At 33.8% G+C, this 27,598-nt stretch overlaps 1 protein-coding gene across 1 annotated transcript; it reads right to left on the bottom strand.

The window, feature by feature from the left end:
- Positions 1–27,598, bottom strand: LOC147386780 (uncharacterized). The gene is made up of 3 exons (XM_086424613.1): positions 27,583–27,598; positions 626–705; positions 1–480 (listed from the first exon to the last, which is right to left on the bottom strand). Exons 1-3 carry the CDS (start codon positions 27,596–27,598, stop codon positions 1–3), a joined length of 576 nt encoding a protein of 191 aa, XP_086280739.1.

Here is a 27,598-nt window from a genome sequence, read left to right as displayed (position 1 = left end):
CTAACGAGTGTACATACAAATTAAATCTTCCTCTATGATTCTCACTAGATCTTGAGAAACATTACTCATCTCTTCCATAACAAAATAATTATCCGAATAGCACCCCAATTTTGCTAAGTAATCCGTTGTCCGGTTTGTTTCTCTCCAATAAAATTCAATTGAACGCTTCTCAAAAAATTCAATTTGTTCTGAAATTTCCAACGTAAGTTCATTGTACATCCATGAAGGTTCAATTTCATGCTTAATGCTTTTGACTAAATATAAGGAATCAGAATAGATTATAATTCGCTGAATTCCCTTCATCCTTGCATATCTCATAGCCTCTAAGATAACTTGGAGCTCAATCTGAACTATATCTGCATTATCTATGTTACTCCACCCTACAAAAAGAAATTCTCCAATGCTGTTTCTGCCTATGAATCCAAATCCCGACCCATGCTGAGAACTTGCTCCATCTGTGTTTATCTTCACCTTATTCTCCTTCAGAGTTACACAAAAAAATGTTTGAGCACTGGTTTGACAATTGAGTAGCTACATCGCCATTTATTCATGATCTGCACTGTTATATTACTCGAATCAACTTCAATTTTTGCCCCATCAAAACATTTTTCAATGCCTCTCCCACCTGATTTAACACTATGTTCTTTGCAGACTTAACTTCCGCAAATATACGTTGATTCCGTTCCTTCCAGCAATAATAAATAACTGCACAAAATGCTAAGTATAACATATACATAATATGATTACATTGGAACCGCACACTGTTAATCATTTGCAATTTGTCTTCTATTGACTCTGCTCTAACTCTATTTATGCCAAACTCCTTTAAACATTGGATCCAAATCCGTTGCGTATATGGACATTTAAAAAATAGATGGTCATTCGTCTCTTGATGGTTACCACACAAGGAGCACTGTGACACCCATTTAAACCCCTTCTTGTTTAGATTTTCATCAGTTGAAAGTTTCTTTTGTACAACTAACCAAGCAATAAAGGAAAATCTTGGAATAGGATTCTTATTCCATATAATTTTCTTCCAACCAACTGAACCTTGCCCTTCAACTAACATCTCATATGCTAATTTTGATGTGAATTAACCATTTGCGGTCAAGCTCCAAACAACTCGATCCCTCATCAACATTTTCGGAATTGGAGTTGATGAAATATGCTCAATGACTAATTGCATTCGGTCATTGCATTTAAATGACTATTGAATTGATTAATAATTCGATTGCCAAATCTGGATATTATGCTCCATTCTTGTAGCCAAGGATCTCTCCAAATAAAAGTGTCTTCCCCATTGCCAATTAAAAATCTAACATGCTTCCGAACAAATTCTTTCTCCTTTAAAATGTCTCTCCATACACAAGAAGCATTATTTGCTTGCTGACATCCCCAAATATCCGAATCCCCCACATATCTCTTCCTCATCCAATCTGCCCAAATGACTTATTTTCCACCACTCTCCAGAACAACTTTGTCATCACAATTTTATTTATATCTCTTAGGCGTCGAATGCCGAGACCTCCTTTATCATATGGTTTACATACATTTGCCCAACTGATAGGATAGATAGACCTTAAGAGAGAAGGACCCCTCCAAAGAAATTTATTGATAGTATTTTCTATTTTTTTCAAGACACTCACCGGAATATTGAATGAGGCAAACCAATAGACTTGAAAACTAGATAACACTGATTTAATTAATTCTAGCCTTCTCGCATAGGATAATGGGTTCACTTTCCAACCCTCCACCCTTTTTGATATTTATAAACCAAATCAGTTTGATGATGATGACCATACTATTCTCCATCATCATCGTTGTAGTTATTATCATCATCTATGTGGATTAAATATTACTAGTTTTGGGAAGAGAAAACACAGATTTTTTTTTCATTTACATCTTTTTTTTTTCCATTGAATTGGAGATGACCATAATTAAGGGACATGTCATTAATTTTAAAACATTATAGCATCTCAAATATTATTAAATAAACATTTTTCTTTAAACTTCCAAAATCATTGAAATGGTAATTACGACATTTTCACCTCAAAAATCCTTTTTAGACTAATATTTGACAAGGTAAGTATTAAAAAGTCCATATTTTTTTAGAATGGAGTTTTTTCATTATATTTTCAACAAATAGATCTTTCCATTATTTCATGTATTAAATTTAATGATAAAATAATAGTTAAAAATGCTAAAAATAAAAAAAAATCTTTGAAATTTTTAAAAAATCGTCAATTAAATCACAAAAAATCAGAAATCTTTTAAAAAACTAGGCAATTTTTGGAAAAAAAAAATCATGATTTTATCCCTTTTTTTTTCCAAAAAATTCAGAGATTTTCATCACTAGAATGTATAATACTCTTATTTGGAAACTCTTAGTTCTATTTCTTATGGTGTTATTTCCTTCAAGCAAGCAAACATTGAACAGAACGTGAAGATATCATGTGGGGTTCCTCCAAAAAATAGATTTCTCTTTGGCGAGGATGGAAGTCGATCCAAGTCAGATTTCTACTTTTTCAAGAATTGCTCGACTTAAAATAGTAGGATATCTCTAGATTTTTTCTAATGATTTTAGTTTTTATGCATCATAGTTTTTATTTTTAAATCCAAATGTAATCTATGTTGTTAAAATGAAGGAAAATTTTGTTATTTTCATGAAATTCATGACCGATCTTGTTGTGCGATGATTTTTAGATAAATCATGTTTTCAAAAATTTTAATTTTATCTTGATTGAAGAAAAAATGGATTTTTGAATTTCAAAATCGTAACTGGTAGAAACTTTGCGTGCTACAAAAGTTTCTATCGGTGCCACCAACAATGAAAATTTTACAAAAAATATTTTTTGAATTTTGACTAATTTTAATTATTTTATTCTAATTACCGCTATAAGGGGATTTTCGATGTTTAAAGTTGTTTAAAACTTCGTTTTTAAATTATTCAAGGCTTTTTATAATTTTGACTTCAAACATCGAAAACTTCGAAAATGAACTTATGGACCTTTTTAAATTCGAAGGTATCACACAATAGGTGTGATGTCTTATGAACGAGAGTATGGACTCTCATTGTATGTGTGTGTTGGCGAGTTGATATTTGGACGTTAATTTATTTTTTTGCTATCTTGGCGATGGTTGCATGTTTATTTATAATTATGTTATCGTGAGGTGGTGTGTACTATTTTATTTTTACAGGTTGAGCTATTGTATGGTAAGAAATCAGATATTTGTATGATTTATTTTTCATTTTATTTATAAAAAAGAAAATTATATATATGTAGTTATTTTGGGATTCGTTAAAGAGCCCGTGAAAGTCTTAAAGGATAATTTATCATATCACAACCGAAGTGACACATTATCCTAGGATGAATAATTGCGATATTAAACTCTTATATAGTATGCGATCCATAAGGGATTAATATCACAATTGAGATACGGGAGTTTTCTCTCTATCTTTACTGGTGAATTATGTAATATAATGGTAGTCTGTGGTAAGTATAGATAAGTTTTAAATAACCATATATTTGCCTAATCGACTTAGATGAAGTAGACGAGTCAATGATCATTAATTGTCTAGAGTAGTTGAACATATTGCTACTTCGTGAAAGGACCTACACCTTATAGTCATAGTCAACGGTTAACTTGAACCGGATAAATGGTCAACAAATCATAGTAAGTTGCAGCGAGCGACCACAAAATCAGGAATTAACGATAGGGTTCCACATTGGTAAAGTCTAGAACAATTCGAATCTTGACTGGGATGGTATCCAATCATGATTCTCAATGCTTTTAATAGATACATTACCATTGTTCACATATATTATGCTTAATATGCTTATTTGTTACATTGGAAAATATTTTTAGAACTGTTTATTTTTAATTCAATTATACTTTAACATGCTTACATTGATTTTGTTGTTATTTACATTTTTTTTTTTCAAATTACATCTGTTTCCAATGATTTAGAATGTTTTTTCCTATGAGAATACTATAAGTTTGGAATAGGTATTTTGTGCTGGATAACTTACTCGTTACTTACGTTGTTATTTATAATTGCAGATCATTCCCTCGTTGAGGAGCAGTTAGAGGATATTACAGAGGACTACCATCTTGTTAGTCACATTGATGATCAAAGTCAACTTTTAGATGAGAACTGAAATTATTTCTACTAGATTAGTTCAGTTTAGATTTTATGACTTCTTTTTTATTTGTTGAACGTAAGATTTGATGTTAAAGTGAGCTGTTGTCAGTTTGTTGTTTTAAGACAGATTTTCAGTTTTAATTGACATTTCAATTTATTTTGTGAATACTTTCATACTATTAATTTCAGTTTTATTACATTTCCATTGTGAAATTGCAACAAATAATGTTGAAGTGACCTTAGGTTAGAATCTCATATCACACTTCTTGAGGTGAAAGTGTATGGGGACCAAAAATGCTTTCATCCAGACACAAGTGAAAAACATCTATGGTTCCTATCCATTTTCATGCCAAGAAGTGTGGTATGAGGTTCCAGCTTGAGGTCACTCCAGCACGACTTTATTACAAATTATCACCTTAATGTTATTTATTATAATATCATATGTTGGGAGTATGTATTTGAGTGCATTGGATTCTACTATCGAATCATGAGGATTCGGGTTAGAATTTGGGTGCGTCATAACATCTCCCATGTTTAGCTCATCCACCAGTAGTGCGTTGTTGACCTCTAACAACATGGTACCACACTTAACCACGTACTTGAACTCGTTTAGGTCCACCACAGACTGTACTTTATCATCTCCCCCACTTTGTTACCAACTATCATTAACCTAGCCCGTTGTTATATAGCATCCATGTGGTACTCAAGCTAATCGTCATGATTTAGCTCAAGTCAACCATTCCCAAGTGTTTTAGGAGTCACCCCAAATCACTTAGGCCCACACACACTCTCAAGAGAATTCTTCATACACATTTGTGAATAACTTTAAAGCTTTACTCACTCTTGAAACTTGATTACATATGAGAACTCCATCCCAATTTATAGACTTGGAGGGATGTTAGAAGAATTATCTAAAGTACTTTACATCTATCTTAATTGGCCATGCTCGATTTTTCTTCCAAGTTGCATGCCTAGTAAGACATTTAATTTGAGTATTTGACTAACCTATGCAAATTTATTTATTTGTTTATTTTAATAAGATTAGGACAACTCTAACTAACATAGTTAAGCTCAAAATAGCAAGTTAATGAGTATGGGGTAGAGTAACCAACTTAACTAGAGATTTTTGTTCATAGAAAGTTAATCCAAGATCATTTCGCTATACTTTGGAAGACTAATCCCACAAAAACTAATGAGCGTAGTTTTTTAAAATGTGGACACACATTACAATGGATTGATACGATTGGTTAATTTGGGATTATGTGAGAAATTTTTTTTGTTCAATTAAAGCCGATTTTTAAGTGGAAGTGGATCCACTGTTGTACACGATACTTGTAGCACCCTATAGCCCAGATTCAATAGATGGGAAATCACCAAATCCGCCATACAATTAGATCCCACACTTAAAATATTGGGTGTTCAATAGCCGCTCATTTTCAAAGACATGGATTTAGAAGAAAAAACTATTTTTGATATGTATATATATTAAAATCAGATTTAAGTCATGATCACAAGAAACTGAGATGTTAATTTTTTTTCCTAAGATAGCTCTCTCTCATCCGTTGGATCTATGAAATAGTGTTGCTATAGGAACCATGTGCTAAAAAAGGATACCCTTCTTGTCTAATTAAGTAAGGTTCATGGTCTGGTTTCATGAAAATAGGACTAGCCTAATTAACATAGTTAGGCTCCCAACCTTACTAAGGGCTCTGAGCGCGTCACAAGAAGGGAAAATTTATATGGCTAGTTGCTTGATGTGGGATAGGATAACTGGCTATAGCCGACTTTCCTTTCAAGTGGGGCGCTTAGAAGTTGTTAAACTAACATAGTCAAACAAGAGTTTTTTGTGACGTAAAATATTATTACATGTCATTACTACTAACCCCAAACCGTTTAAACTAACCTAGCTTTCTAGATCATATAAAGAGTGTGGTTAATTAACTCTCTTTCCAAATAACCAATGAAGAAAGATAAGTATACGTCTCTCTAATAAAAAGTTTACCATTTGAATAGTCGACACCAACTCTTTAAGATGCATTGAATGCACCACAAGATATCACAAACTCGTTTCCTTCTTTTTTTATTATTGGTTTGTCTTCTTTACATATCCGGATTTCTTTACAAACTTGTTTATAGAAAAATTCTGGTTGACATTGTCCATCTCTATGATTGATTGACTGATTCAACATGTTGAACATGGGGTTTGAAAGCTCCACTTCCAGCATCTTGTTATTATTGATAAGATGTAGAAATAAAGCATAAGTGGTAGTGATGGTCTCATTTTCAAATTCTTAAATCTGGTAAAAACAATTTATTATTTATTTAAAATTAATCTATATCATTAACTCTAGTGGGTTGAGGTTAGGGGAGGAGCCAGGATTTTCTTCTAAGCGGCAAACCATAGTTAATGGTAACGTTGAATAACTTGAAAATCACCTATTTTGGAGAGAAAATTTAAGTGTTTTTGGTTAGAGGTTGAAGAAAATGCCATTTAGGTGATTTTTCATTCTTCTGTGAGAGAAGACCTAAGCCAAGTGGGGAATATTGTATGCTTAAAAACACAGTGTATAATAAATATTCACCAAAATGCATACATGCCATCTTGATGACCTCGTTCTTTTGTAATAGAAAAATGCAAAACGATCTCATTAGCCTCATTTTCAACTTGAAATCTAAAACATTTTAGAGAGAAAAATGTAAAAAAAAATTCAACCTAATTTTCAACCTTAAGTTTAAGGTATTAACCTTTAAATCTAAAGAAAAAGATAGGCTTTTGTAATAAAAGATGACTTGAATTTTGGTAGAAAATTCTAAGGTTTTATGCGAGAGATTGAGGCAATGCTAAAAAGGATAGATTGAATATGAAATTAAACAGATTAAAATTAAATTTCTTTAGAGTTTGAAGTTCTTAAAGTTGATTAATTTTATTAAGAAAAATTAAGATTATTTTTTGGTTAAAAATTGAAAATAAGGGTATCTTTGGAGGTGGGGGGAGGACAAAATTTGAATGAGGGATGGGATTGGGGACAATACAGTCAAAAGGGAGTATGTTCTGAATTCAACATAATACATTATTTTTATACTAATTCATATTTCCAATTGTGTCATGGTTGATACATTGTACCTGTCAGATAAGACGTAAAGAAATCCGCCAAGATAAGACAAACACGGCCCTTACAGTAGAATTCAACACGGGTTCTTAATAGAGACTCGTGCTGAAGAGACATTAAAACTGACATTATTTATACATCGTGGTACGTATGGAAATGATCTATGATCATATGGGCACCAATGTGTGAAACGTTGTCAATTGCAATGTCATCTAACACGACTCTTCTTAATAAGTAGTAGGGGTGCACATGGTTCGGATTGGTTCGGATTTTGGCAAAATTGGAATCAAACCAAACATAATTAATTTTACAAATTTGTAACCGAACCAATCCAATTACCCTATAAAATCGAACCAATCCAAACCAACCTTGGTTCGGATCGGTTCTCGGTTCTCATACTTTCAAAATAAAAAAATTAGTATTTTTTTTTTTCAAAAGAGGAACTTTTTGGGTCAAATAATAAATAATGCCTATTTTAAAAATGAAAATGAATATATGATTAAATTCTTACTGAAATCTGTATAAATTGAAAATTAGAAGAAGTTCAATGAGAAAAAAAAATTTAATTAGTATCTTGGATGGATTAGTGAGGAAACTAATCCATAAATGGTAGATTAACGAATCCAAGCCTAGGTTCGTATAGTATATTTCATCTAACAAACACGGCATAAAGGTTCTTGTAAAAACCCAAGGAATCACACTCTTTGAAAAAGTTTTCCCATAAATGGGTTGATTCATTTGAGAGTTGAGAGAGAGATTTGTGTACATTTTTAATGAATTTTTGTTAGAAAAAAATAAAGGAGATAAAGTTGCAGACTTTGATAAGTTACCTCTTCGTAACATATATATATATTATGTATTATAATAGATACTTCAGATTAGTTCGGTTCTTGGATTGGTTTGGTTCTATTATTCCCCTAATCCGAAACTGAACCAAATCAATCGGATTTTTTTATATACAATCCGTACCTGAACCAAACCATGCTCAATCCGAACCAATCCAATCTAAAAGGCTTTGGATTGGTTCGGTTCTCGAATTTACCCAATCCAATATGCACCCCTAATAAGTAGTACACACTGAAAGAGTTGTCGCCTTTGTTGTTTGTAGTAACGTCACCTCGATGACATAACTCCTACCAAATTACCTAATTTAACTTGACTCGTGACTGCATGATTAATAACCCACCCTCATTTTTTAGTTAGTTTTAAAATTATTTGGGTCAACTCAAAACTCGAACGAGTCAACTCAACTTAATTGGATTTGAAGGTGAATTGACCATAAAACTTTGATAAAAATAACTTTTTGAGTCAACCTTAAGAATCGTCTAGTTAACTTACTAAATCAGATGAATCAACCTGAAAAGAACAAAGTGGAAATTTACTCAAGATTTCCTTATAAAGAGAAGGTAGTTGAGAAAAGGCATACGAAGTTAAACTTTCTAAATGACAGACCAAATCGATGAATTTGTGGGTGAAGATCAAAGTCCCAATGCAAATAAGGAAAACCGAGAATCAAATTGAATCGAACTGAACTTTGGTTGGTTTGGGTTGGTTCAGTTCCAATTCTAAATTTGTAGAACCGATTATGTTTGATTAGATTCTGATTTTATCCCCAATCCAAACCAAACCAAATCAAGGTCGGTTTGGGTTGGTTCAGTTCTATAGTGTGATTGGTTTGATTCCACTTCCAAATTTCTAGAATCGATCATGTTTGGTTCGATTCTGATTTTATCCCCAACTCGAACCAAACCGAACCATGTGCACCCCTATATTGAGACATACCGATCTATGTTTGGTTGGATTCCAACCTCTTGCATCGTAGATTAGGTCTGTCTATGGCCGGTTCGAGCTCGGTTTGGTTGAGTCCTAACCCATGCCCAAAGAGACGGGCTCTTGCTAAATCAGCCCTACATCCTTATCGGGCCAAATTCGACTAAGTTATAGCCCAGCCCAAACGGGCTCGGGCCAATAAAATGAAAAAGTTCAATGCTTTTAATTTGAAAAGGTGTGCTTTTCTAATTGTAAATTTTGTTTTGTTTATGAAGATTATTTCATCGAATTTAAAATTATTGTCTTATTTAACCTATAGTAGTTACAGAAGAGAGTTAATTAACAGCAATTATACAATGTGTTTTAGTAGCAGGCTGGGCCAGGCCAAGCCAGGCTGATCACCATTAAGACCCAACGTAACCTGGATTTGACAGGCTGAAAATTATTTTGCCACGCTGCCATAATCAATTGACACCCTTATTGTAAAGCTTTTTATTTGTATTTTCTTTTTTTCTGAAAAGTAAACTTAGGTTACCATATATCGAAATTCAAAAACTCATGACCAATGAACCAACCACCTCAAATCGGACTGCTAACCCTCAGGTAAGTCCTCATTGAGGGTGGATGGCCAATCCACCTTCAATACGATTACTAATTGAAAGTGAACTGCCAAGTTGAATGGCCACTATGAATAAAACTCTTAGACAAGAAAACATGAAAAAATTATCCTTCTCTTCGAGCCTCACTAAAACTTAAATAACATCTCTTTCGACTCCAAGGATTCCGTTTACAAAGAAGCCAATCAATGATCTCGACCACATTACGAACCTTACTTAATGCTGAGTAACTACGTAACACATGTTCTATTAGTGAGCAATACATGCACAATTAGCGAGCAATTATGAGACATGTGCAAGCAGATACACGACAATTGAGGGTTAAGGCAATGCAACTCAATCCGAATCCGATGCTATCTACTAAAATATAAATATTTTTATATGAGTTATAGATTTTCTATTTAGTTTTTTATTCCATATTATTATTATGGCACATGGACAGTTGGATATTATCAATGTGGGCTTTGGTTCAGTATGGTTTGTATAAATATTCTCTCTCAATGGATTTGAAGGTTGTATACTATTTTATTTGCTAGTGATTTTGTTTTTGATATTGTATTTCTTTTTTAAAATAGAAAATTAGGGTCATTCAATGAGTCCATCCCAACCAAACCACCCAAAACTAGCTAACTCGGATTAACCTGAGCCCAACCTGATTTTAGAAGATCAAAGTTGGGTTGAGTTTGGGTTAGTGAGTTTAGGCCTGATGGTTAGGTTGAGTTGAGCTTGGGTTGACAGATCTCGCTAGTTGCAGCCCTAGCTAGGACATTTGTTTGGAAAAAGTTACCTCAGTCCATATATACAGCTTGGCCCATGGGTCTCATTTGGGACACTTGGAATATCAGCCCAAATGATAACTAAGCCCTTTAGGTTCATGGTATAGAACTTTAGATTAGGTTTAAATTTTTTTCCTAGTCAAAGGTTTCAAAAATTACCGAGTTAAAGAACTCCCAAATTTAAAATTTATTAATCAACCCAATGTTTTTTTCTAAAATCTTTAAAATATGGTGCCAAAAAAGGCAAAAATAGAGAGCTGCTATTGGCACTCCAACTTTTATTTATTACACAACAATTTCATTTAGTATTTATCACACCCCAATTAAAGATTAGAACACACTCTTCAAACATTATAAAGGTTTGGCTGAAATCATAATCTCAACATTGCAACACGTTTAAACAATTTTAGTAGTTGTTTACAATTATGACTAGGCTCTTATAAAATCCTAAATCCAAAAAAAAAAGAAGAAAAAGATAGAGCATCTCTTGGCACCCCCAACTTTTACTTATTCTCAACCATCCAATTATTTTCTTTGTTTTTAATTGGAAAGTAATAAGTAAAAGTTATGGTGCCAATAGCAGCTCTCCAAAAATACAATCAAGTGCCAGATGAATTCAAAAAACAATATTTTAAAACTCTAAATATTAAAATAATTTTTTTTCACAATTGATCAATGCATTTTAAATTTGAGAGTTAGTGGCCATCCATTTCTCAAGAACACCCCTCTAAATCATAAAAACATAGAGGGCTAAGGTCGTCGTGTATGCTTGCCCCACAAGCTGAGATATTGCGCTCTACCGAGTCCTGCGTCCAGCTCATTCAGTACATATATTGCTCCCCTAGTACTTCTTCTCAAACAATTAAACTACATCCTTTATCTCGTGTTGGTCCGAGAAAAAGACGAAGCTTCTCTTTCCTACACCCTACAGCGCAAGAGAATAAATATTAGCAAATTAATTAGGTTCTGCTCGCGTATCCAACAATGACATCAACGCCACAAGCAAAGAGAAAATCACATACATGAAATCTCAAAAGAAACAACAATCAGGAGATCCAATTCCGATTGCATATTTTCCCATGAATTCGAGTCCCTCCCCCTTATAGATTTAATTCAACATTCGTCTCTTTGAGTTTATTACATATTAAGATTGCTCATTTAGCATAGGTGACAGGTCCGATTGTATATTTGTTCTCTGAGTAAAATAAATAACATTGGACTGGATTTGAGTTTGTTTACAATAAAAGAGGTCTGCTTATTGAATCTAGAAGGTGTTAGGCATCAGTTATTTCCGAATCCAAAATTAATCTCTAGCTACTACAATATATTGACTAATCTAAAGTCAACTAATAAACTTAGGTCAAAATGCTAGGAACAGGTCTCTTCATCATCATCATCTTATGGCTGGGAGTTCTATTTACCAAATCAAGACTTCATTATGTATGTGGCCAAATCAAATATCCCCAAAGAATCAATCAAATGATTTCCTATGAAAATCTTGAAATTTTGCAATCTTTGACTCATTAATTTTTATTTATTTTTGAATCCTGGCACAATTATAAACCATGTCCATAAAATAGGTCAAACATAAGATACTTATACTACTTCAAATGTAGAGGCAAAATACCCCTCAAATTACATGGATATGGTCTTATATTGATTTTTATGTACATGAACAATCAAAAGAAGATAATACACAAGATTTGTTCACGTGATTTATCCAAATACATCGAAGATCCATTCCACTATTCTTGAAGTTTGTACAAGATCTATAATACATGAGAATCATATACACACTCACACTCACACAAACACAGACACAGGAAAAACCTCCTTGAGAGAGAAAATGAAAACCTTCTTGAGATGTCAACCCCATGTCTTATTTATAAGGAAAATGAAGGTGAAATGACTTAATTACCTCTTTCCCATTGACTGTGCTTTTCCGCCTGTCCTATGATCAATCCACGTGACACGCATATGGACCCCATTTATTTTGCATCATCTACATTTAGCCCCCTACACAGTGCAAAGGTTGTGATGAGCAATGCGACGGACAATTCTTAGACTAAATTATGATCGATCAGGGAGAACATTCAAAGGTATCATCGTCCATAGACACAATGAATACTTTAAAGATGGCATAAGTCCCATGAGGGAAAAGATGATGGTTTGGATATTATGATGACAACATTAGCATTACGATGGCGTGAATGTCATGAAATATCACGATTTTAGGACAACCTGAGTGTCGCAAAGACAATATTGGCATCACAAGGATGGTGCAGCACCATGATGATGGTTTGAGCATCACGGAAATGGTGTTGGAACCATGAAGATCACACGAGAGTCATAAGCACATCATCAGAGTCACGAGGATGGTGTGAGAACTATAAGTATGACGTTGGAGTTGTGAGGATGATGTGAGAGTCATAAGCATGACGTTGGAGTCGTGATGATGATGTAGACGTCAAGAGGATAATGGAACACCATGAGGATGGCATGGGTGTTGCGAGGACGTCATGAGAGCCTTAAGGATGGCATGGGCATCGTGATGATGTGTTGTGTGGACGATGAGAAATGGTGATGGTGTTGTATTGTTACTAGACCATTCAAAGTACGTGTGATCTCGGGGCATTTGTAGATAAAATTTTGCTAGTTGAAGCATTTTTCTTTATTATTTGTAGACACAATGACAAATGAGTATAATTTGTCTTTTTGCAACCTCTTAGTATGTTGTATTGGCCAGAGTAGGACTTCAAAGTGAGATTCATAATGTGATAAGGGAAAGAAATTGGAGTTTGTCTTCATCAATCAAAACCCCAAAATAACGTCATCATCAAACGGGGTAACTGTGTCGTCATCACCTTGTACCATGGGTATGTTGCCTACACTTGAAAAGAAATAGATCTGAATGACTAAGTAGGTTAGTAAGGATTTGGCATCGTCGGTCAAACCTCCAAAATTTGGCAATGTTGCCTAGATCAAGAAGTGACGCCATCTTCCTTATGTGTTAAACGATGAGCCAACTTATTGGTGTCGTCATCCCAAACTTGAAGGAGCTATAACTACTGAAACACTGGGTGTGTTAGTAAGTGTTTGGTGCCATCACCTGAAACCCCATAACTCGGTGTCGTCGCTTAGATCCAGAAGAGACACCGTCATTTTTACAAGTTTGGAGTTGAGCAACTAAATATTCAATAATGCGGTTGATGACCAATATTAAGCTTTTGGTTTGATCACAGTAGTTGGACTGGATTGAGGTCTTCTTGATCTTATCTAGTACATGTGTATGGTTGTCAAGGTTGACATGTCCTTAAACCAGGGCCAATAACAATAGGCTGAGATGGCGTGGTCTAAGCATTGAGATTTTCCCTAGCGTGGGTGCACGAGGAGAGGGTGGTGGACATGAGAAGACATGCCTTTTCTCACATAGTGTAAAAGACTATATGGCCTCAATCAAAGAAGCAATCGTTGAAACTCTTCTCAATGATGTTGTACCCAAAGCTTTTGGAGTAGGAGCTACGACCAAGATTAAGAGAAACAAAGAGGGGGGAATTGACAGCACACCACACCCTGATCTTTCTTAAACCGTTGTCACCTAAACCCTTTTTAATGAAAGGTTCGACCGAACCGATCGTTGTAAGAGTCAAATCCTGAGTCGTGTTGCCTTAAATGCTTATAAGCATCAAAGATGGCGTAGCCTCCAATGGGGGTTACAAATTAAAGGATCAAAACGAGGGGTTGGTATTGTCCGAAATAAATTAGCACGCCGTCAGGTTCGTATGTATCACTGGACATGATAAGTACATCGTCCTGTCGGTGGACCGTTGCCTTGGTTAGTCGTTACTTTCTATCGTGAAAGGCTTGGTTGGAACCCACAACAAAGATGCCGTCAAAATTCTCATGCATCATCTACAAGAGGGAGGCAAAGGCGCACGCCGTGGATTCCAAGCCCTGACGCAACATGATATTTCCTCTTTTCTATTAAGGGTAAATGAGATGATGGGTTGGGTCGCAGTTGCCTTCATGGGGGGCATTTGGCTAACAATCTTAGGATGATAAAATGTAGACAAAATTTGTGTCCTTTATGGCTTAAACATTTCGGATTGAGCTGATTTTTTGTGAGGATTATCTCTATGGTGAGAAGATCCTCACAAAAAATCAGGTCAATTTAGAATTTCTAACCATATCAAAATTATTTTAGAATTGTAAACAATCGATTTTTTACCTAAACTTTTAAGCCCCATAGAACAAAAATTTTATTAGGGTTTTTGTCATCCTAAGATTGTCAGCCGAACGCTCTCCTATATGCATGGGTGGCATTTAGAGGCACTAATGAAAACCAAACATTGTGCCAAACATTTTTTGAATGTATGGGTTAAAAGATTCAGAGTAGGCTGATTTTTTGTGAATATGATCTCTATGATAGGGAGATCATCCTCACAAAAAATCAGCTTATTCCAAAACTTCTAACTTATTAAAAGTGGTTTACAATAGTGGATGGTCCACAATTCTAACTTATTAAGGTTAGAAGTTTCTGAATGAGCTGATTTTTGATGATGATGATCTCTTCATCATAGAGATCATCCTCACAAAAAACAAAAAAAACAAAAAAAAAATCACCCCATTCTGAAACTTCTAACCCGTATTTTGAAAAGGGCCTTCGATTGCTTCCCTATGTATATAATTTTCTGTTTTTACTTTTCTATGTTAAAATGGGTACTTTTTGAACAACTTTTATAATTTACAATATCAATAATGCAACATTACCACATGACAACCCCATTATCACATAACATCAAACCTATCATGATATTCAAGTAGCCCCAAGTCCATATGAAATCAATCTCGAGCAATGGGGCTATCCATTAGTTTATACGAAAAGACTGAGATCAAGGGGCACGTATCAATCTAAAAGGTAATGCTACAATGACTCAAAGTAGCTTTTTGTATGCAAACGACAAAGAACCATCAATTTTCCTTGAATATGGTGACAAAGTCCAGGTTCAAGTTGTATGCAAACGACAAAGAACCATCAATTTTCCTTAAATATGGTGACAAAGTCTAGGTTCAAGTTGTATGCAAACGACAAAGAACCATCAATTTTCCTTGAATATGGTGACAAAGTCTAGGTTCAAGAATTATTCGGTTAGAGAAAGTTTCGGGAGAAGTGGGCAAGAATTGATAAAAGAGACAATGATTGTGAAGGACTGTTTATTGAAAATATGTACCGAATAGTTCCTTAGTAAAAAAGAATGCAAACAATTCAAGTCCCACTTAATAAAATATTAGTCTATTAAGGATCTTTTAAAGATTTTTTTCAAGGAAAATACTTGAAATATCATCTTAACAACTTTACAAAGTGATTTGGTCTAAAAATATACCGAGTCAAATAAAAACTTGACTAAGTTATTTGGTTATTAATATCTATGGGAAAGATATAAAAAATATTTTTATATATTAAAAGTCATTTATAAATTCAATATAATCTTATTTGATTCATTTGAGTTGAATGTTTTAATTATTTATATATTTTAATAGATATGAAATTCATAAACCAAATCAGTTTGATGATGATGACCATACTATTCTCCATCATCATCATTGTAGTTATTTTCATCATCTATGTGAATTAAATATAACTAATTTTGGGAGGAGAAAATAAGGATTATTTTTTTAATTGAACTAGAGATGATCATAATCAAGGGACATGTCATTAATTTTAAAACATTATAGTACCTCAAATATTATCAAATAAACATTTTTCTTTAAACCTCCAAAATTATTAAAAGGGTAATTGTGGCATTTTCACCTCAAAAATCCTTTTTAGACTAATATTTAACAAGCTAAGTATTAAAAAGTCCATATTTTTTTAGAATGGATTTTTTCATTATATTATCAACAAATAAATCTTTCCATTATTTCATGTATTAAATTAAATGATAAAATAATAGTTAAAAAGTTAACAAAGTAATTTGAAGGAAGCTGGCGGCTTCTCATGTAAGTTTGGTCAATAAAGTTTTCTCTCCTCGTCCAAAGCTAAGATGTATCTTTTCTCTCCTCAAGTCCTACGCGTTGAAAACATTGCCCTCATTCCTTCTTCTCCAAGTAAATACTATCTATATATTAGACAAACATTGCTCGCTCTCTCCAATTCAGATCTCATCGACTCCAATTAACTTCCATTAATTACTTCTTGGTCTGACAAGAAGAATCTTTTCTTTCCTCCACCCTTCAAACCAACAAAGAAGAAAAAATCATAAGCAAATTCATGGGGTTCTCCATCTTCAATTGCTTTGGCTCCTCCTCTGCTCGCGTCTCCAGCAACGATACCAATTCAACAAAGAAAGAGAAAATTTCATCCATGAAATCTCAAAAGAAACCAAATTCATCGAAAGCCCCAATTCCCATTTCATACTTCCCCATTAACTCACGTCTCTCTCCCTTATAATTTTAAGTTTTTAGCTTCTCCTTGAGAAGAGTGTGATGATGCGAGAGTGAGATAAAGCGGGTTTTGTGTACAAGGCATGTGAAGGGCTGATGAAGTAAAGAGTGTTGGATGGGAACTAGCTATTGATCGAGTTCCTCCAACTCCCCATCCACCAATTCCAAAGATGGAGGTTTCAACTTTTTCTTCTAAAATTATAAATCAATCAAATGATCACCCAAATTCCCCACCCATTTCATACAATCTTAGGGAGTACTTTTTATCAAATATATGTCAGACGAACCGATGGATAATTCTTGTGTCTGTAAGATAAATAATATGATCGAGATTGAAATATGAGCTTCTGATTTGAGAATTAAGAGGGGAGGAAAACTCTTTTGTATTATATTACGAGTGAGAAGCATTTGTGGTTCTATGCACACCAATGTATGAAACAATGTCACTCCAGCATGATCCCAATATCTTTGTTCCCATGGGTGAAATTATCGACAGTGTTGATATCGAACTAGACAGTCTTCACTCTGTCAAAAATACTCGACTGCCGTGTTACAGACACACAACCACTGTTTCCGTGGTACACACAAATGGACATCATTTATGGGGATTCGCATTTGTGTATCCCAAGGAATTAGATCTATGATTTGTGTCCATAACACATCAGCTGAGTATTGATTGAGTGAAGTCTTTCTAGTTAGAAAATCATATTCAATTACTAAAAAGCTGTATAGTTTTCCGAAATTATTTGGTGTGAGATATTGAAGATGAGTCTCAAGGATCCGTGTACACTTATATCTACAATGTGTTTTGTCCTATGTAGGCTAAAGTTTTTGGATTGAGCTGATTCTTGGTGCGAATGATCTCTATGATGAGGAGATCATCCTTATTAAAAATCAGCTAATTCTAAAACTTCTAACCGCATAATTATGAGTTGAAGAATAGTGGACCTTCCAATTTTTGTAAATCACTTTTGATGAGGTTAAAAGTTATGGATTGAGCGAATTTTTGGTGAGGATTTTCTCCTCATCATAGAGATCATCCTCACAAAAAATCAGCTCAATCCAAAACTTTTAGCCTAGATAAGACAAAACACGTTGTAGATATATGAGTAGATATATGTGTACATGGATTATGATCCATTGAAGATATATCAATGAGATTTGGATGGCTTGGCTTTATTTTTGAGTCAAGTAAACTTTCAAAAATTGTAAAGTTATTTATTCTAGCCGTGTTTTACATAAGAAATATATTTTAGAAGAGTCATGATAATATGACTTGCTAGGTGGCATACTCAAATAACTTCATGATGAGGACAAGTTTGGGAACCATAGATCTGTACATCTCTGGATAAATGGTTCCCTCGGGATATGCTTTTTTATGGGGAAGTGCAATCGTGTATCTTGAGATGTTTTGATTTACTCTACCTGAACTTGTCATGTCATTATTAGTTCCATATTTTGTTAATCCCGAGACATAAGTTGTGTGTTGGATCATTTACAATTGAAGACAGGTGAAGACTCCGGTGAAGCCACTCAACCTCAAGCACATCGATAAAATGCTCATAATATGTGTGCACAAAACCTAAAAGGTAATTAGAACACCTAAATCATTCCTCAATACCTAAATGATTCTTAGGTCGACCCATACTGGCTAAGAAAACTTATGCTTCGACCCATTCATTTATAAAAACTTCTAGCAGCCAAAAATGGATTGTGAGGAGGCATAATGGCCACAAAGGATATTTTGATAATTTTACCATCCTCAAACCATCTCCCAACGTTGGTGAGTGTTTGTAGATCTTATATAGGCAACATCTACTAAATCCCCAACTCGTTTAATCATCGGAGTTCCCGAGAGATATATTGGCCTGAAATGGCTAAAAGGGTATTTTGATAATTTTACCACCCTTTAGGCCATGACCCATCCCTTGGTGAGTGTTCATCTAAGCTTCTGATAGCTCGAAATATCCAAAATGGCATTTTCATAATTTTGATTGTACCCTAAATGACACTTACCAGGGCTACCAGTAGCAAGCTGCTTAGTTGAGCTTCTAATAGTTATATTTTTTACCGTTGAGCCTCTAGTGTGCCTCGTTGTTTTCCCAGTGCCATCGGTAACTTTTGAAAAACTCCCTAAATGTCTATAAAATTCATTTCTTGAGTTCATTTGTTGGTTGGAGCTAACCTTAGAGACGTTTAGCTCTCCCCTCTCCACACTTAGAGCCTTTTGTACTCACATGAGAATCTATCTTAGGTGAATCTCCTTTCTACCTGCCTAAACCTCTTATTTTATCCTTTCTTCACATTCCCTCAACCCTTGCACACATTGACACATCTATTAGAGCAAGGGGTTGATGTTAAAAAAATAAGTGAAGTATGAAGAGCTAAAGAACTTGAAGACGTGATTAGATCATCGGACCGTCGAAAAGCTCTTGTGGACACAAGTACTTGAAAAGCTTAAGATCGCCATTGGCAAACCGTAGTTGTTGAGTATATCCTTGTGATTTTGTTTTTCATTTTCAAAATCATTGTATGTAGTTACTTGGTTCAGCCCACAAAAATCAAGCTCTTGTTAGAACCGATGATTCTTAACAAGAGTAAATGTTGTGGATTTCCGATGAATAAAACACAAAATTTCGAAAGGATATGTTTCTCTTGATCTTAAGGTTTTAGAATTTAGCCTACGTGTAAAAATTTTATGTATGATTCGAGGTGAACCATAAACCTCATTACTCAGTGAACACCAAGTTCCTAGGTAAGAACTTCGGGAGTGGATGTAGGCGCATTGCTGAACCACTATAAATTGGTTGTCTCGTATTTATGAAAATACCTCTATTAATTTATACTTAGATGAATGCATGTCATTAATGAATATTATGCTATGTATAACATTCTATGAATGTTTAGATTCCAAGTAAATTTCAATTGCATTGCAAAATAGAGATAAGCCTTGAGAATGGATGTAGGCATATTATTGAACCATTATAAGTCTTATGCGACGTGCATGTTTCATAATTCCACAATTTATACTTGAATGCTTTGAATGTCATGAGATGCCATAAATGTCGATTAGGTAAATCTTATATGAATGGGCCATTGAATGGCATGACAAAATGAATGTTTTTATTTCAAGTGTATTTTTATTAAATGTAAATTAGAGACATAAGTGCAAAATTGAGGTTAGGTGAATGACTTAGAACACAGTAAAAAAAATTGGATAATCGAATTTTTTTTTAATTTATCCTATTCACCCCCTCTCTTTAAGATTAAATATGTTACGAAGCCCAGAATTTTCAATTGGTATCAGAGCGGGTTATTCTTGATAGGCTTTACATCCTAGAGTAGATCTCAAGACTTTGAATCATGTCTAAGTCTGAGTGGTCCTCCATCCAACCCCCAATGTTTGATGGCTCAAAATATGTATTTTAGAAAACTAAGATGATGGGATACATTAACTTCTTGAGCCGTGACATTTGGGACATGGTTGAGAATGGATGGGAACTACTTATGGAGACCATTGAAAAAGAAGGTGTCTCCACTTCTCCAAAGTCATCTAATGATTGTACCAAACATCAAAAGATAGACAATAGCAATAATCACATATCACTTAATATCATTTACTCGGTTATGATCGAAAATGAACTTTAAAGACTTTTCACTTTTTTGTTGGCTAAACAAGCTTGGCAAATCCTAGAAATACACATGAAGGCACAAACATAGTTAACAAATCAAAACTTGAACTTCTCAAGATTCAATTTCTAATTATTAGAATGGAAGAAAATTAAAGTGTCCGAGAATTCTTTACAAAACTTTATGACATTTTTCATTCCATGTATTGTCTAGGTGAGCTTGTCCCACAAGGTAGGATATGTATAAAAATCCTTAGATCCATACTTAAGAGATTCACTTTACAAGTAACCTTGATAAAAGAGTACCGAGATGTTCATACCATAAGTATTTAAGAACTCATTGGATTGCTCACCATGGTTGAGCTCCATCTCGAAGGTCTTCCCTAAAAGGGGTAGACGATGGTTTTGATTTTCTTCTTCTAAGTCAAACTCTAAATAGTTAAATCATATGTCATCTCATTCCTCTTCCCAAAGTCATAGTAAACTTCTTAAGGAAAATAGTGAGAGTGACCTAGATGTTGAAGACATGACTTTGAAGGGGATAAATTTTGTTTGTAAGAAGAGAGGATCACATAGCTTCAGTAAAATGAGTAGTCCTGATGACAAAAGATGATTCATTTGTAAACCTCCTTATGTGTCAAATAATGATACTGAAAGCTCTATCTATGGAGGTATTGATTATTTTCCACAGCTTATCCCTCGAAACCTAGAACAACTGATTTTCAAAAATTTAGGTGAAAGGGAAAAACTAGCTGTAAAAGTCACGTGGGATGACTCAAATGAGTTATACAGTAAGAAACAAGTTTCTTCAAATTTTGAAGATTGTAACACCTTCAAGATCCATATGGCGTCCACTACGATCTCTATCCTTGATGTGGATGAAGTTGAGGATGAAAAGATGTTGGTTAATCAATCTTCTCTTTAAGTAGCCTCGTTTTCTGATGATCAGAACAAGGAAGGCATACAAGATGTCTTGGAGTTCCAATCTGCTTTCAATTAGTGTCTGTGAATCATGTTGCACTCACTAAGAAATATGATCTAGAAAAAGACAAAAAATGAGAGATTAATTGATCTCCAAGAGCAAGCGGTAATAGTAAAACGCTCCTTAGAGATTGAGTTAGAAAAATTTAAAGTTAAACTTGAATCATTTCTTCATAGTGGTTTAGCACACAAGAGTTGTTGGATAGAGAGAGAAGTAAGTTGATCACTAAATCTCAACATTTGAGAACTCAACTAAGTTACGGAAAACTCAACTATATCTCATCAAAATACTGAATTGGTACATCTGTAAGATGACAGTAGAATTCTAAAATTTGAACATCTTCGAGTTAGAGTCATATAATGCTAGACTTGAGTGTAACTATACTTAGAGTAGTGAGAAACTTAAAAAAATCTTTGGTATATGAAAATCATTTGAGGATAAGGGAAGTTTGAGCTATGATAAGTATAATTCTATATCACCTCCCATTCCCATAGTGTTTATTTTAGAGACTCATCGAACTCCAAGAATGCAATTACTTCTAGAGACACTTCAGATCTCAAGAAGGATTCCAAGAAGATCACCATTTCTAGAGACTTTTCTTACACAAAGAAGCACTCCAAGAAAGTAATCATCTACAACTTCTATGAAGAAATTGGCCATATTAAATTTGAATTTGTCAAACACAAAATCATTTACTTTAAAATCACCCTAATCTTTATTGATAAATTTTTAGTGGTAGAGAAAAAGTTGCATGGGATAGGATAGGCTCTTTTATAGAAAGTTGAACCATCTGTGAAGAAAGATAGGCTCTCCATATCCAAGGAAGTCAGGAATTCTTCACCTCAGATAATGGATAGTAATGTGAGGGATTTATTTAATTAGGTTACTCTCCTAAATCTAAAAACTTGGGAGTCTTGCAAATCAAGTGGAAGTAATCAAGTTGTAGAAAAGAATTCAAAGATGATATCACCTTCAAGATCACCTAAGAATAGTAGCCCCCTCACTAAAAACTCACATGTGAAGGAGAAAATTGAACCCAATAGGAAAATCCCTTCTCCTCCTAATCACAATCCTCCATCCCAAAAATCCATATTAAATTGAAAAATTAAATCTAAGGAGAACAAGTGCTTCGTGATTAACATCTTCCCTAAGGTGAGAAATTTTATATAATGGTACTTGGATAGGGATTTCTTCAAAGTTTAATGGAGGCTCTATCACCTTTGGTGATGGTAATATCTTTAGGATTGTTGGGTGTAGCACGATTGATGGATCGGGGTTGCCAAGGTTGAAATTACCTTCTGTGTGGATGGTTTGAAATATAACATCCTTAACATATCTTAAATGTGCAACAAAGGAAAAATGATGAGTTCAACCGTAAGGTGTGTGAGATCTCAGATATTAAGGGGAAATTGATTATGAGAGGTCTCCGCACATCCGATAACTATTATATTATAGAAGACATTGGAAAAACCACCTTTCGTGTGTGAGTAATGTGGCTCAATTTGATGAGGTCTAGTTGGGACATCAACATCTTGACCATGTTCACTACAAAAACCTGTCTCGACATGTTTCAAAAAGTATTAGTCAGAGGGTTGCCTAAATTGGACAATAAATCTAGAGAGATTCGTGAGAAATTCCAGATTGGTAAACTAGTTCGAAGCACCCACAAAAAGACAAACACTCTAGCTACCTCAAATTATTTCACATGGAACTTGTGGATTCCACAATTCAAATCCTAAGAGGTAAGAAATATTTTCGAATAATGATTGATGATCACTTTAGATTATGTTAGGTTGCTTTCTTGAAGGAAAAATTAGATACATTTGATGAATTCAAGAATATTTTTAAGCAGCTTCAAACATAAATAGAGTCTATCATTGGAGGGATCTAAAGTGACCATGGTGGAAAGTTTGAGAATAGTCAATTCATCGAATTCTGTGATAATCACAGGATCTGACATAAATTCTCAACTCTGAAGATCCCTTAGCATTATGGAGTTTCTTAGAGGATCAACTATGTTCTGTATAAAATAGCTCGTTATGCTTCATATTATGATTTTTGAGCCATGGTTGTTGACATTGACTGATACCTTATTCTTGTGTATATCTTAGAATAGGACTGATGAACCACCTTTGAACTATAAAACAACTTATCTCCCAGTGTTTAATTTTTTAAGGTCTTCAACAGCAAATGTTACTCTTTAGAGACCATGGAAATCCGGGAAATGTTTACTTGAGAAATGGTGGCGATACTCTAAATTGGTATATTTATAGTTGCCCTTACCTAATCATCAATCAAAGAACCTACTCCATTCAAAAGTCTATAAATGTCATGGCTGATGATCAACCAAAAAATAACATATGTTTTATTGATTTGATGACATTGAGGAGGAAGTATTTCCCATCCCTTCATTGTTTTCATCCCCGTCTCTCATGTCGGAAAACCCACCAGTAGTTAAAAATCACCCCCTAGTCAAATCATTAGAGATCCTCACACTGGTGTATAAAATTCACGGCAATTGGTGACGTTCACTCTTGGGTCCGAAAACTCACAAGTTGATCGTAATTAGTAAAATAGAGTTTTTCCCTCTTTAACCATGTTCTTCATAACAATATATGAGGTTTAGACTTCATTTTCATGAATTTTCTTTTCAAATATTTTCACGTTGTTAGAGTTTGTGTGGTCACTTCATCTAGAAATCCATCTTATTTCAAGAATATGTTATTTATTGGTAAATTTGGATACTTGTATCCTTATACTATTCTTAAAATGAGTCCACTTGTGGATGATGGAACAGTGCTTCCGGTTAACAATTGTCTAAGTAAATATACACACGTTGGACAATTCTTGACTTTTGGTTTTCACACCAATTTGGTACAACTTGAGTGAAAACCTCTGTAGATGGTTCTATTGGTAAATTTGAGGAATTTGAAGCCCCTTTGCTCCTGGACACTAATTGACAAGATGCTTGTATGCACCTCGAAACTCTGTTGGTCCACTGAATTTGACCAAAAATTGGCAAATTTTAAGTAATGAGACTCATTCTTCTTGTTATAGTAAAATTTGAGGATTTTGCCTCTCTATAAGAGTGTTGTTTTTTTAGAACATTGTCTCTAAAAAATCAGCTCCTCCGCTTTTAAAGCTCAGTTTGTCGAATCACATAAACATGGCTCAACTTTTGTAGCTCAAGATAGTTTGTATTCTTAAAAATATTTTTAAACTGTCTCGTGTGAGTATTCATATTGGTATATTTTATAACTTCTTACATGTTTAACATGCTACAACTACTATGGTCTTATTTGTATACCTTTACTAGCTTGTTATCATGTTATGCCCTAACTTTAAAATAAAATCATTTTGGGTAATTTATTTTTTATACAGTTGTTCTCTATAAAAAAATCTTTTACAATTGTCACGTATGCGTTCGAGTGTTTATTGGCATACGACCATGATCCATCGAGTAATATATTTATGTGTCGTTTATCGTGTCATGCCTATGTTTTATAGTTATATTATTTTTGGCATGTCTCTATTTTTCTTCTGTCATGTATTTTGCACTGATAGTTATATTTATTGCTTGCATGCTTATTCAATCCCCTATGCTTATTAGTATATATTTGAAATCGCTTCAACCCTAATTTCACTAAATAGTGAAGAAGGGTCCAATTAGTAAATTGCGGATTTTTTGAGAATGGGAGTCGCCACCTTATTTAGGTCTAGGAACCAAAATTAACTTCAAAATGGATCTGAATCAGTCTACGAATAAGAGAAATAGGTAAGGGATTAGATTACAGGTTTTCAAAGTGCTAGTCACCGAACCCGTCCAATCCAGTTGATCGGTCTCTATACGATCCAAAACTATCTTATGGTCAATACGCAAAAACTATAGTCAAAATATAGTACAATCATCATCAATTTATGTTGGATTTGCTAAATGAATCTTATGGCTAAAATTCTTCAATTATTTAAATTATTCCTCGAATTTCACACAAAAAGGAAATTTTTTTGAAAAAATCATAATTATATCTCATGATCTAAAGTCAATTAAAAATTCACATAAGCAAATATTTTCTAAATCAATAACAATGGAAATTTTTGAAAATTTTCCAAATTTGAAAATCATAAATGTGAAAAATGCTAAATTGGCAACTTGTGAAGTTTCTAAAGTAACAATTTGAAATTTTCTAAATTAGAAATTTATAAATATATGATGAATTCCAAAATTGGAAATAAATTTTCAAAATAGAAAATTACAAGTATAAGATGAGCTCCCAAATTAGAAATTTGCAAAATATGAATTTTCTAAAATAGAAAATATTCAAAAATACAAAACTTTCGGATTAGAAAAATCACTAATTTACATGAACATGAAATTTCTAAATTAAAAAAAAATGTAAAACTTCTAAATTAAAAAAGTACTAAAATGTGAAATTTCTAAACTAGAAATGTATGAATTTGTGTTTTCCTAAAATAGAAAATTATGAAATTTTCATATTAGAAAGTTTTAAATATGAATTTTCCAAAATAGAAACTTTTGACCATGAACTTTCCAAAACAGAAATTTATGAACATGGATTTTCCAAAATAGAAAATTATGAAATTCCTCGAAATAAAAAATTACAAATATGATGAGAAAGTTCCAAAACACATGCAATTTATAAATTTTCAAATTATCAAGTTATGATTATGAAATCTTTAAATCGATAAATTATGCACATAAACGAAATTTCAAAATCAACAAGAGAGATATATACCAATTTCTGAATTTTCAAAAGAAACATTTTGAATATTTATCAATTTAACAAACATCTCATCGCACAGCATGAATCATTCAACGCATTGCATACCAAAATTCATCGAATCAAATAGATTTTATTACAAATACAAAAGTAACTAAAGTGATTTGGATCAAAATTTCAAGCAACCTTAAAAACTCGATGTAAACATGATGATCTTGAACAAAACAAGAGAAAATAAAATAAAAAATGAGCTTTCAAATCCTATTAGTATAAAAAATGAATGAAAGAAAAGAAAAAAAATATCATTTTGTCATAAACTATATGATGATTGAGGAAAGAAAAAAAAAGTAAAAATTAAAAAAATAAGAGGATGAACATAAAATAAAATTTGATTTACCTCTATGAATGCATGGTGGTTGATGTGCGTTCATTCAGGCTCGATTCGACCATAGCTTGAGAGAGGTAGCAAAATAAAGTAGAAAGAAATCACTATATTGTTGTTGGAGACTTTAATAGAGAAGAAACGGTGATGAAGGTGCTGCTGGTAGGTTATTGATGGAGGAGAGTGATGATACGACTGGAACGTTAATGTATATAAGGGTGTTATAAGAAGAATGAAGAAGAAGAATGTGGAGTATGTGACGAGGCTACTAGTTCAAACTGTTGCTGGGTGTTCAAAAGAAGAGGAAAAAGAGATTGTTGGGGGTGCTGTTGTTGAGTGTTGAAAAGAAAAGAGAAAAGATATGGTTGGAGACTGTTATGGGTGTTGAAAAGAAGAGAGAAAAGAGATAGCTAGGGGACTGTTGCTGGGTATTCAAAAGAAGAGTGAAAAGAGATGGCTGGGGGTTGTTTGGGCGTTCAAAAGAATGACGAAGATAGGTGTTGCTGCTGTTCCCTTCTTCTTTTTATTTTTCTTTTCTTTTTTACTTCTTCTTGCCTCTGCTATCTAGAAAAGAAAATCAGAGAAGGAGTAGGACATTAATGGCAGCTAGAATGGAAAGTGAAATTATCGAGGAGACATAGAAGAGAGAAATGTCTGAGAGGTGGAGAGAAGGGGAGTCTGTTTGAGGGAGAACTGGTTTGTCCTCTAAAACATGGGGAGATGGAGAGAGTGTAGAGAGAACATGGGAGAGAAGATGTAGATAGTAGAGAAGAGAGAGAGGGCATATAGTTGTCTTTATAGAATTTTCTTTCTATTTTCATCTTCTTTTCTTTTTTATTTCTTTCAATAAGGGGACGCCCTCTTTAAGAGGTTTTTTATTTTTATTTTTTATCTTTTTCTTCCATGTTTTTTTTTTCTTTCCTTTTTCTTCTCCTCTCTCGCACGTTTCTATTAAGAGAATACAGGGGTGGTGATCCCACTCTACTTACCTTGATGGTCCTCCAT

Source organism: Akebia trifoliata, chromosome 14 (genome assembly GCF_017979445.1).
Source record: "Akebia trifoliata isolate Shusen 1 chromosome 14, ASM1797944v1, whole genome shotgun sequence".
Lineage (NCBI taxonomy): Eukaryota > Viridiplantae > Streptophyta > Magnoliopsida > Ranunculales > Lardizabalaceae > Akebia > Akebia trifoliata.
The sequence above is the reverse complement of the archived record's forward strand: the minus strand, read 5'-3'. Positions and strand labels throughout refer to the sequence as shown.

Excerpts from the sequence above, each read along its gene's own strand:
- LOC147386780 (XM_086424613.1), bottom strand. Across the intron at positions 481-625 it reads AGAACATAGTGTTAAATCAG|GAGAATAAGGTGAAGATAAA; the intron begins GTGGGAGAGGCA and ends GTAACTCTGAAG.